The 12,807-nt window shown below is 38.3% G+C and overlaps 1 protein-coding gene across 1 annotated transcript in view; it reads right to left on the minus strand.

The window, feature by feature from the left end:
- SH2D4A (SH2 domain containing 4A) overlaps positions 1-12,807 on the minus strand; it is a 72,936-nt gene that overhangs the window by 19,764 nt on the left and 40,365 nt on the right. Inside the window, exon 6 of the mRNA XM_008073996.1 lies at positions 10,568-10,778. Coding sequence (XP_008072187.1) covers positions 10,568-10,778 — 211 coding nt within the window. The remainder of the gene's footprint in view (positions 1-10,567; positions 10,779-12,807) is intronic.

Genomic DNA, 12,807 nt, shown 5'->3' on the forward strand with positions numbered 1-12,807 from the left:
TCTCAATGTCTTCTTGTTTCAACCTGGGGAGGTTGTGTGATGTCAGAAAGTCCTCCATTTCATTTAGGCTATCAAGTTTGTTTCCACACAGGTGTGTATAGTAATTTCTGATAAACTTTTGTATTTCTTCAGGGTCAATTGTGATTTGATCTTTTGTATTTCTGATTGTGTTTATTTGGGTTTTTTCTCTCTTTTTCTTGGTCATCCTGGCTTGAGGTTCATCAATCTTGTTTATTCTTTCAAAGACTCAACTTTTTGTTTTGTTGATGTTTTCTATTATATTTTTGTCTTCTATGTCCCGTATTTGAGCTCTTATTTTGGTGATTTGGATTCTTTTGTTAAAGTTAGGGGGTTTGGTGGTCTTCTCTTTCCAGCTCCCTTAGGTGATTTGTTAGGATGTCAACTTGTGATCTTTCCATTTTCTTGAGGTGTGTTCATAGAGAAATAAATTCCCCTCTTAGAAATGATTTCAAGGCATCCCAGAGGTTTTAGTAAGATGTTTCTTCATTTTCATTTGTTTCCAGGAATCTTTTAATTTCTATTTTGATTTCAAAGTCACAGTAGTTGTTTAGCATCATGCTGCTTAGTGTCCAAGTCTTTGTGGGCTTTGGAGGAATTTTGCTGATGTTGATATTTATTTTTATTCCACTGTGGACTAAGAAGGTACCTGGCAATATTTCAACCACATGGAATTTATTTATGCTTGATTTATGGCTGAGGATGTAATTGATCTTGGAGTATGGTCCATGTGGTGTTGAGTAGAATGTATATTTTGCAGTTGTTGGGTGGAATATTCTGTAGGTATCTATTAAGTCCATTTGGTCACGTGTAAAGTTTAGATTCCAAATTTCATTGCTAATTTTTTGTCTCGATAATCTATCTAGGGCTTTTGGTGGGGTATTCAAGCCCCCTGCTATAATAGTGTTAGAGTCAAAATCTTTTTTTAGTATACTTAGTAGTTGCTTTATAAATGCTGGTGCTCCTCTGTTGGTTGCATATATGTTTAGGATGGATATTTCTTATTGATGGATTGAACCTTTTATCATTATGTAGTATCCTTTCATATCTCTTTAAATTTTTGATAACTTAAAGATTGTTTTGTCTGATATTAAGATTGCAACTCCTGCCTTCATTTGTGATCCACTTGCCTGGAAACCCATTTTCCATCCTTTGACTTTAAGTCTGTGTGCATCCCTTGTGGTGAGATAAGTTTCTTGGATGCAGCAAATAATTGAGTCATGGCTTCTTATCCAGTTTGCCATTCTCTGTCTTTTCAGTGGTGCACTTAGTCCACTCACATTCAGGTTGATTATTGAAATATGATTGTTTATCCTTGTCATAAGGTTCTTATAAAGATTTTTCTTTGCTTCTTTTCTTTTAGCTTTGGGGTTGATGTATGTGTGTGTTTTCAAGTTTGTTGTTGCAATGTATTCTCTGATAATTCTGTGCTCTGCTGTTCTCTTGGGAAGTGTGTGGTCATTCTTTTTTCTTTCTTCTGTGCTTAATATCTTTTCAAGTGTCTCCTGTAGAGCTGATCTGGAAGCTGCATAATCACTTAGGGACTGGATATCTGGGAAGGATTTTAATTCTCCATCACTGATGAGGCTGAGCTTGGCTGGCTATGAAATTCTTGGTTGAAATTGTTTATCTTTGAGGACTTTGAATATTGGACTCCAGTCCCTTCTTGCTGGTAGTGTTTCTGCCAATAGGTCTGCTACTATTCTGATTGGTTTTCCCTGTTAGGTAGTCTGACCTTTCTCTCTTGCTGCCTTTAGGATTTTTTCTTTTGTGCCTTCTTTGTGTAGGCAAATTACTATATGTCTAGGGGTTGGTCTTCTCATTTAATATCTTGTGGGAGTTCTCCATATCTCTTGTTTGGCTGGTCACATCTCTGGTGAGATGGGGAAAATTTTCTTGGATAACCTCCTGCCTCCTGGACTTGCTCCAAGATGTTTTCCATTTCCCTTTTTCTTCTGGTATACCAATCAGGTGTAGGTTCTGCCTCTTGATATAATCGTATGGCTCTTGTAGGCTTTGTTCTTTCTTTCTGAGTTTTGTTTCTACTTTTTTTTTATAGATTGGGTTAATTCCATGTTCTGGTCTTCAACTTCTGAGATTTTTTTCCTTCTGTTAGATTAATTCTGCTTTCCATGCTTGTCATCGTGTTATATATTTCCTGGATGAAATTTGTTATGACCAAAATTTCTGCTACAAGTTCTTTTCGTATTGCATCTTGTCTTTCTTAAGTATTATTCACTCTTTCCAACCATCCCCTAATCCCTGTCATATTCTTGGGTTGGTTGTTGGTGACTTCCATTGTTTGGGCCCCAAGGTCTGATTTTTCAGGCACTTTCTCTTTGTTACACTTGAAATTACCTGTGGTCTTCCACTGGTTTTTCCTCATTTGTAACAGATTTCTTGCTTTTCTCTTTAGTTCCATTTTTCAGTGGCAATGGGAGAGGCTTTCACTTCTGATGTTTGCTCAGCCCTCTATTCTTCCCTGATTCTGGATCTGGATTTGTCCTATCTTGAAGCTGGACACTGATCTCTTTGGAAGTCCTCCTCATCCTTTTCTGGCCATACCCTTTGTCCCATGGCTGAATCAGGGTAGGGGGTGGGGCACCTGAGACTCAGCAATTGTCCTGTCCCTCTAAAGGTTGTGCCTTCAGGATATTCCCTCTGGGTCACGATCAACCCCTGAGTAGCTGATCCACCAGTCACAGAGATCCAGTCTGTTGCTCCATGGTGAGCAAGTCAGAACACTTTCCTGCCCTGTTTTCAAGATGGTGGTGGGGTGCCTCTTTTGTCTTCCCCAGTGGAACTCTGCCTCTGGTCTTCCTACACAGTCCTTGCTGCCAGTGTCTGGTCAGGCACTGCAGTGGTGAGGCAAAGCCTGGAGCCAGCAGTCTCTCCTACTACAGTGGTAAAGCAAAGCCTGGAGCCAGTAGTATCTCCCACCATTTTTTAGGAAGACTTTTGTCAGTTTTTTAAAAAATGACACTCGTTTTCTATGACTCAGGAAGCGCTAGAGACCAAGAAGAGCAGCTGCAGTACCAGCTGCTTCACCAGGAGGGCCCTGGCCACTTGCTCACGAGCCCCCATTTAGTCAGTCTCTCCCAGTATCTTCTTCCCAGGAAGGGTTTTGTTGAAAAAAAAAATGGCGCTCAGTTTCTGTGTCCCAGGAATCGCTGGGGTCCAAGTCAAGCAGCTGCAGCACTAGCCACTGCATGAGGATAACTCTGGCTACTTGCTCCTAAACCCTTACTCAGTCAGTCACTCACACATGCCCACTCACTCACTGACACATACACAAAATTTTCCATATACTCACTCACACCAGGACTAGCATAGTCTGACTGGCATGGCTGCCATCTTCCCAACCCAGTTTTTCTTTTGTTTGATTTTTTTCTTTGTGATCAAAGTTAAGTTGGTATCAGTCTAAAATAATTTGTTATAACTATCTGATGTTTTTATAAGCCTCATGGTAACCACAAAGCAACAACCCTATAATAGATACACTAAAAAATAAAAAGTAACCAAAACATGCTATTACAGAAAGTCACTTACCCACAAAGATTTTTTTTTAAAAAAGAAAGGAATAAAGGATCTACAAAACAATTAGAAAACAAGTATCAAAATATCAATATTAAGCTCTTAACTATCATTAATTTCCTTAAATGTAAATAAATTAAATTTTTTCATAAAAGACGTAGAGTGACTGAATGAATAAAAATAAATGCAACTAAGTGCTGCCTACAAGAGGTTCACTTCACCTGTAAGGATACACATAAACTGATAGTGAAGAGATAAAAAAAGGTGTTTCAAGCAAATAGAAACCAAAAAAAGAAAGTGGCTATACTCAGATAAAATAGATGTTAAGCCAAAAAAATGTTAAAAGAGGCAAAGAAGGTCAGTATATAAAATAGATGTTAAGCCAAAAAATGTTAAAAGAGGCAAAGAAGGTCAGTATATAATGGGTCAATACAGCAAGAAGATATAACAATTATAAATATGCACTCAATAGAATCACCTAAATTAAGAAAGAAAATATTAATAGACCTAAAGGGAGAGATAGACTGCAATACAATAATAGTAGAGAACTTCAGCACTTCACTTTCAACAATGGACAAATCATCCAGATAGAAATCAACATACCCTAGACCAAATGAAGCTAATAGATATTTATAGAACATTCCACCCAACAGCTACAGAATATACATTATTCTCAACATTACATAGAACATACTCTAGGATAGAGTATATGTTAGGCCACAGAAGTTTTAAAACATCAAAATCATATCAAGAAATAGATAACAAAAGGAACACTGGAAACTGTACAAATACATGGAAATGAAACAACATATTTTGAGCTACCAATGGGACAATAAACTAACTTAAAAGAAAATTAAAAATTGCTTGAGACAATGAAAATGGAAACATAACATACTAAAACCTATGGGATACAGCAGAAACATTTCTAAGAAGGGAAGTTTGTAGCAATAAATACCTACATCAAAAAATGAAAGATCTCAAATAAACAACCTAAAATTGTACATCACAGGAAAAAAAAAGAATAAACTATATCCAAAACTAGTAGAAAGAAAAAAATAATAACGAATAGAGCAAAAATAAACAAAACAGAGACAAAAAATACAAAATATCAACAAAACAAAGAGCTGGTTTTTTGAATAAATAAAATTGACAAATCTTTAGTTAGACCAAGAAAAAAGAGAGCTGACTGAAATAAATAAAATCAGAATTGAAAGAGGACACATCACAACTGATACCACAGAAATATAAAGAATCATTAGAGATGATGATTATGAACAACTGCATGTCAATAAACTAGAAAACTTGGGGGGAAATGGACAAATTCCTGGACACGTACACCCTACCAAGATTGAATTGTGAAGAATTAGAAAATCTGAACAGACCGATAACAAGTAATGAGAGTGAATCAATAATTTTAAAAAATCTCTCATCAAAGAAAATTTCAGGGCCTGATGGATTCACTGCTAAATCCTATAAAACATTTAAATAAGTAATCATACCATACCTCTCAAACTATTTCAAAAATTTCAAGTGTGGGAAATTCTTCCAAACTCATTCTATGAGGCCAGCATTACCCTGACACCAAAACTTTGGCAAAGACAAAGACACAATAAAAAAAAGAAATCTATGGGCCAATATTACTAATAAATATAGATAGAAAAACTCACAACAAATACTAAAAAACCATATTCAACAGCACACATTAAAAAAGATGATGCAAATCAATAAACATTATATTCTCAAACATCATGTTGACAGGATGAAGAAAGAAAGTCACAGGATAATCTCAACAGACACAAAAAAATATTTGATAAAATTCAACATCCCTTCACGATAAAAACCCTAAACAAATTAAGTATAGAAGGAATATACCTCAACATGGTAAAGGTTATATATGATAACCCCACAACTAACATCATACTGAATGGGGAAAAGTTTAAAGCTTTTCTTCTAAAACCTGGAACAAGACAAGGATACTTACTTAATCATTTCTATTCAACATAATACTGAAAATCCTAGCCAGAGCAATCAGGCAAGAAGATGAAATAAAGGGCATCCAAATTGGAAAAGATGAAGAAAAACTGTCCCTGTTTGCACATGACATGATCTTTTATATAGAAAACCATACAAATGCCACCAAAAAGTGGTTAGAACAAATAAACAAATTCAGTAAAGTTACAAAACACAAATTCAACATTCAAAAATCAATAGTGTTTATATATACAGCTAATTATCTGAAAAAGAAATCAATCCCATTTACAATAGCTACAAAAATTAAATACAACTAAGGAGGCAAATGATCTCTATAATAAAAACCAAAATTGAAGAGGACACAAATAAAGGGATGGATATCCTGTGTTCACAGATTGGAAGTATTACTATTGTTTAAATGACCATACTACCCAAAGTAATCTACATATTTAGTGCAATTTCTATCAAAATACCAATGATATTTTTCACGGAAATATTTTTTAAAATCCTAAAATTAGTATAGAACCATAGAAAAAATAGTCAAGCAAGCAATCTTGAGCAAAAAGAACAACGCTAGGTGTATCACATTAAATGACTTTAAAATAAATATACTACAGCTTTTTCTCCAAAAAGACACCAAATGGTGCAACAGGAGGGCCCAGAGGCCCCAGGGTACCCTGGAATGGAAAGCCGTGGTGGCTTTCGCAGAGGTTTCAGCAGCAGCCTCCGGGGCCAAGGTCACAGCCATGGTCAGGGTCAGGGGCAAGACCGTAGAGCTTGTGGAGACAAGACCAAAGACAAGGAGTAGATGCCAGTCCCAAGCACATGAAGATTAAGTCACTGGAGGAGATCTATCTCTTCTCCCTGCCCATCAAGGAGTCTGAAATCATAGACTTCTTCCTTGGCATGTCTCTGAAGGATGAGATTTTGAAGACCATGACTGTGCAAAAGCAGACCTGAGCTGGCCAGCGAACCAGGTTCAAGGCATTTGTTGCCATCGGAGACGACAGTGGCCACATCGGTCTGAGTGTTAAGTGCTCCAAGGAAGTAGTCACTGCCATCCATGGGACTATCATCTTGGCTAAGCTGTCTGTCCGTTGTCCCTGTGCAGAGAGGCTACTGGGGGAATAAGACTGGCAAACCCCACACTGACCCATGCAAGACGACCGGCTGCTGTGGCTCTGTGCTGCTGTCCTTATCCCTGCCCCCAGGGGCACTGGCATCGTCTCGCTCCATGCCCAAGATACTGCTGATGATGGCTGGCATCAATGACTACTACACCCTGGCCAGGGGCTGCACTGCCACCCTGGGCAACTTCGCCAAGGCCACTTTTGATGCCATCTCTAAAGACGTATAGTTACTTGACCCCTGACCTCTGGAAAGAAATGGTATTCACACCAAGTCTTCCTATCAGGAATTCACCAACCATCTCCTCAAGACCCACACCAGAGACTCCATGCTGAGGACCCAGGCTCCAGCGGTGGCAACAACATAGGGTTTTCATACCAAAAAATAAAGTGAACCAAGCCAAAAAAAAAAAAAAAAAAAAAAACCACTACAAAGCAACGGTAACCAAAACAGCAATGGTACTGGCATAAAACAGATACAACCCATGTTTTTGCAGCCAAATAATTTTTGACAAAGATGCCAAGAACACACAGTTGGGAAAGGAGCATCTCTTTAATAAATGGTTCTGGGAAAACTGGATATTCGCATGTAGAAAAAATGAAACTGTATGCAAAAATCAACTCAAAATGGATGAAAGACTTGAATGCAAGACACAAAACTATGAAGCTGCTAAAAAAACATAGAGGAAATTCTTCATGACATTGGTCTGGGCAAGGATGTTTTTAAATAAGACCTCAAAGCACAGGTAATAGAAACAAAAATAGACAGATGGAATTATAGCAAGCTAAAAACCTTCCTCTCAGCAAAGGAAACAATCAATACAATGCAGATACAACTTACAGAATAGGAAAATATATTCACAAACTATGTATCTGACAATGGGTTAATATCTAGAATACATAGGAACTCAACTCAATAGCCAAAAAAAAAAAGCCAAATAAAAAATGGACAAAAGATCTTAACAGACATTTTTCAAAAGAAGATACACAAACGGGCAGGAGGTATATGAGAAAATGCTCAGCATCACTAATCATCAGAAGAACGCAAATCAAAACCACAATGAGGTATCAACTCATCCCACTTAGAATGACTATTACCCAAACGCCAAAAAATAACAAATGCCAGCAAGGAAATGGAGAAAGGAGAACTCATATACACAATGTTGGCAGGAATATAAATTAGTACCACCATTAGGGACAACAGCATGTGGTTTCTCAAAAAATTAAAAATAGATCTAACATACGACCCAACAATCCCACTGTTGGGTACATAACCAAAGAAAATGCAATTTGAATGTCAGAGAGAGATCTGCACTCCCATGTTTATGGCAGCACTATTCACAATAACCAAGATACGGAATCCACCTAAGTGTACGTCAATGGATGAATGAATAAAGAAAATGTGGTATATATACACAATGGAATACTATTCAGCCATAAAAAGAGATAAAACCCTGTCATTTGTGACACCACGGATGAAATCTAGAGGACAATATGTTAAGTGAAAAAGCCAAGCATGGAAAGGCAAATACTACGTGGTCAATCATACATGGAATCTAAAATAAGCAGAGAGAAGAATAGTGGTTGCCAGAGAATTGGGGAGAGTAGGGAGGAGGGAGGGCTGAGGAGAGGTTGGTTAATGAGTACAAAGTTACAGTTAGAGAGGAAAAAATAAGTTTTAGTGTTCTCCCGCACAGTGGAGTGACTACAGTCAACAATGGCACATTGCATACTTCAAAACCACCAGAAAAGAGGATTTTGAATGTTTCCACCATAAAAAAATAACAAGTGCTTGAGGTGACAGATATGCTACTCACTTGATTTGATCACTGTACAACATATATATGTCTCAAAGCATCACATTATATTCCATAAATATGTACAAGTATTGTGTGTCAAAAACAAAATAAAAGTTGTAGAAAACAACAACGACAATAAAGGGTCTGGGTAAACTACTGATATTTCCTGTAATGTAAATTAACTCATGACTTTTCATACTTTTTATGGTAGCAAGCTTCTATGAGTTAAATGTGACATACTCGTAGATGTCAGATATACATATATACATGTATATATTAACATTCATGATTTTCAGAGCTTTTTGGAGAAAATATCCTAAAATGTTTGACTGTCCTAGGAAGCAGATACTATATACACATGAGGTTATATGATACATTTTCATACTAGCTTCCAAATTAGGTTCTTTTGGGGGGAAGTCCTTGGAAGTCAAGCAAAACTCCAAAGATGCTGAAGGAGCTAGTCTCTCTTTTCATGGGCTGGCTATGAGTTGATCTCTGCCGTATAAAGGCCCAGCCCTAAACCCACCCAGTCTGACTCATAAGAAACACTTTATGCGGTGTCCTAAATTGGAAAAAATGAGCTAAAGGAGCACAGCGGAAAACAAGAATTGCCCTTTTCCAAAGGCCACCTTCACTACTGTCAATCAAGTGCACCATGCTCTAAAACTGCTATGGGAAAGGGACATCTTGCAAGTTACTTTAACATGCTACCCTTAGAAGAGACGGGGAACAAGAGTGAGCTGCACACACAGCCCAAGAGGCTCTGTACACAATGTGCACACAGACAAGCCTCAGCTTTGGAGAGGGCTGTGTGCAGGAAGTCACACACCTTTGTCACCTGTTCACAGAACTAAGGAGACATCCATTTCCTGACTACATTTCTTGTTTTGTTGAAATATATCATTCCCCAAACTATCACTTGTAGAACATGGTCATTTAGTGTTGGTCCCACATCCCAAAATGGAATCTTTCAGTGGAGAAGTAGAGTAATTATAGTAAAGAAAAAGATCCACCTTTGTGTTTCCTCTGAGCTCATCATCTCTGTTTAAAAAAAAAAAAAAGCCCTTGAAGATAACTGTTGACTCCAAACAGAAGATGAGTTTTGTTTTTCATTTCTCTATTTCTCTCTCTCTCTCTCTCTCTCTCTCTCTCTCTCTATATATATATATATATATATATATATATATATATATGTATGTATTTTTTTTTTCTAAGAGATGAGGTCTTGCTTTGTTGCCCAGGCTGGTCTCAAACTCCTGGACTCAAGCAATCTTCCCACCTCAGCCTCCCAAAGTGCTGGGATTACAGGCGTGAACTACCGTGCCTAGCCTCCGTATTCTTAACAAAAACATGTTTTCGGTTTTTGTTTTAGAAATCAAGGCTTTAGACAGTTCTGTTTCTTTCTATCAATATTGGAAGTACTTTTATTAGAATGTTAAAAATAAGATATCAATAATCAAAAATGTATAATCAGTAAACATAAGGAAATTTTTTCTTCAGGGATTTTTCCAAGACAAATTGTTTTTCCTAGTTTCCTCACAACCAAGAAGGCAAAGGAACCATCGCCACCAAATACAGAGTTCAGTCAAAAGAAAACCACTGCCACTTCTCAAAAAATGAACTTGGCTCTGTATCCAGAATGAGAATCACTAAGAAACCTTTAACCCTCCCTAGTAAAAACCTAGTTCTACTGATGACATGAAAGTCAGCAAGCCTTAGGCTCCTACTTTGATATTCTTTGGTGACTAAGAATGATCTTGGGCATCAGTGAAACCCCAGGTGTTTGCTCTTCTCTCCTCACTGACTCACCTGCTGCCACTGGGTGGGGGAGGGAGAAGCAGGGAGGGACAAAGGAAGTTACCTAGCTCCATGCACATCTTCACCATGTTGTTGGGTACACTCATTATAACAAGCGTGGACAGTTTACAGCTGAGAAGGGAGTAATACCCAATCAGGTACCCAGGAGGAAGGGTCAGAAGTGAGATGAAGTTACACAGACTGCCAGCTGGTTCTCCACACCGCCCACCCCCCTCTGCCATCCCACCACAGTTCACACAATTTGTTTTTAATCCACACATTTCAATGCATATGCCTATAGCCACCTGTGTGGTTTCTTACCTGAGAGGTTTTTGAGGGTATCCTGCTGGGTTTAGGAACTGAGGCTTGGGTGGAAGGGGAGGTCTTTTTGGCTTCTGTGGAACACTTGGAGGGCTCTGCGGTCCCTCACTGCCTCTGCCTCTCTGGGCCGCGAGGGATAACCTCTTGTAGTCTTCCCGTGCTTGTTTGGCCAAGGAGCGTCTCTTCTCATCAGCTGCTTTGGATTTTCGCACTGGAAAAACAATAGGTTTGAGAATGGCCCTCGTCGGCGGAGATGTTAAGAAGGGACAGCACTGAACAGCGGAGAGCAGAGCAAGTTCTCAGCAGTGTGCTTATAATCATAAACAATCGCTAAACGCCTATTATCCAGATCAGTGGTGCTTTGCCCAGTGCTCACTGCAGAATTCCTCTTTCCATGTAGGAATTTGGGGGTTTTCTGAGAGGGAAAGAAGAGGAAAAGGAAGAGGAAGGGGTGAGATACAGGAGGAGGCTGTGTGCAAGAACTTCCTGCAGTTGGCAAGACTAAGTGGTGAGTCCCAGCCTGAGTGAGGGTGCAAACGCTGTAATAACAGGCAATGGTCATATGCCTCATGTTCCTTCACACACTCGTGTTCAGGATGCAGTGTGCTCACGTCACTAGCAGAGATCAGGTAGTCAGGACACAGGGTGAAGAGCAGGGAGCTGGACCAGACGTGAATCAGCCCAACAAACAGAAAAATAAAATGATGCTTAACCGCTGTAGAGCATGTTGGTACACCTAAAAGTCACCCAAGGCTGCCTTTTAATATGACAGTCATGCAGCACTTAACGGTAGGGATACATTCCGAGAAATGCATTACTGGGCAACTATAAGACGATGGTAAGTATTTGTGTATTTAAATATATCTTAGGGGAGGGAAGGGCACACCTCATCAACAAGGGGACCTGCATAATCAACGTTTGTATACCTAATCCTGAATTGTACCCCCATATCTTTATAATAATAATAATAATAATAAAAGAAAAAAATAAACAAATCTAAGCATACAAAAATGTCTGGTAAAAATATGGCATAAAAGATAAAAAATGGGACACCTGCGTAGGGTACTTACCGTGAATGGAGCTTGCAGAACTGGAAGTTGCTCTGGGTGAGTGGTGAGTGACTGGTAAGGACGAGGACGTTACTGTGCACTACTGTAGACTTTAGAAACAACGTGCACTTGGACTACACTAAGTTTATAACATTTATTAAAATGTGTTACATTTATTTATGAATACATGTGGGCTGTCATTAACAAAAACATCGATATGCAGTGCATGACTACTTTATAAAATAGAGGGTTTTATGTCTTAGCAACAGAGTGTTAAAGACTCTAATACAGGCTGTAAGAATAATTTTGACTGCGTATGTTTACACTTCAGGCATTATTGGTCAAATCCTGCTATGTTTGACTTCTAAGAGAGAGCAAAAATATCCCATTCTACCAGGATTTCACTGCAGAGCACAAGGAGGCCATCGGATCTTGCAGATATTTTCATTTACACAAAAGCTGGCTATTTTAATGACCCTTGTAATGGGACCTGCAGACCAATTTAGGATTCTCAACATCCTGCAATTACTGCCACTTCTGCTCTCTTCCCCAAGCTGCCTCAGGAAAGACCTGGCAGTTCGGTCTTCTTTGTCTGAGTCAGATGGAACCCTAATCCTTTCTCAAATCTAATTCTTCTAGAGTCCTTGAGCACCCTCTGCTCTCCCTTCATTTGCATTGGCTTATTCTTTGTCTTTGAAGTTTCTCTCTGGCAATACTAACTCAACAGGGAGTCAGGGTCAGGTCGCAGGCACTGGAGGAATGCTCATATATCCAGCCTGCTATTCCTGTGTTCTGATTACAAAGTTAAAATGTGTACACTGTTGAAAATTTAGGGAGGGAACCCAAAACAGAGTATCAAGAATAAAAATTCAAATAGATCATCTTGAATCCCACCTCTCCAAGAAAACTAATGTTTACATGTTAACATTAGTTTTTTTCTTCATATACTTATATATTTTTAAATAGCAATATTGTTCTACAATTTTATGTTTCTTCTTCTCCAAGCTAATGAGATATTAACATATTCCAAGTTTATTAAACACTATTCCAAAACCTGTTTTTCATAGCTATTCATCATTCTAAAATATATCATAATTTTGATGGTACAAAAATGAATTGAGAACCATTCTGCTATTCAAAAGTAGCTCATAAAGCATTTCCATAATAATCTAGTGATAACATCTGAGTAAT

The sequence above is a fragment of the Carlito syrichta genome, unplaced genomic scaffold, assembly GCF_000164805.1.
Source record: "Carlito syrichta isolate Samal-C Ts95f unplaced genomic scaffold, Tarsius_syrichta-2.0.1 Scaffold316252, whole genome shotgun sequence".
NCBI lineage: Eukaryota > Metazoa > Chordata > Mammalia > Primates > Tarsiidae > Carlito > Carlito syrichta.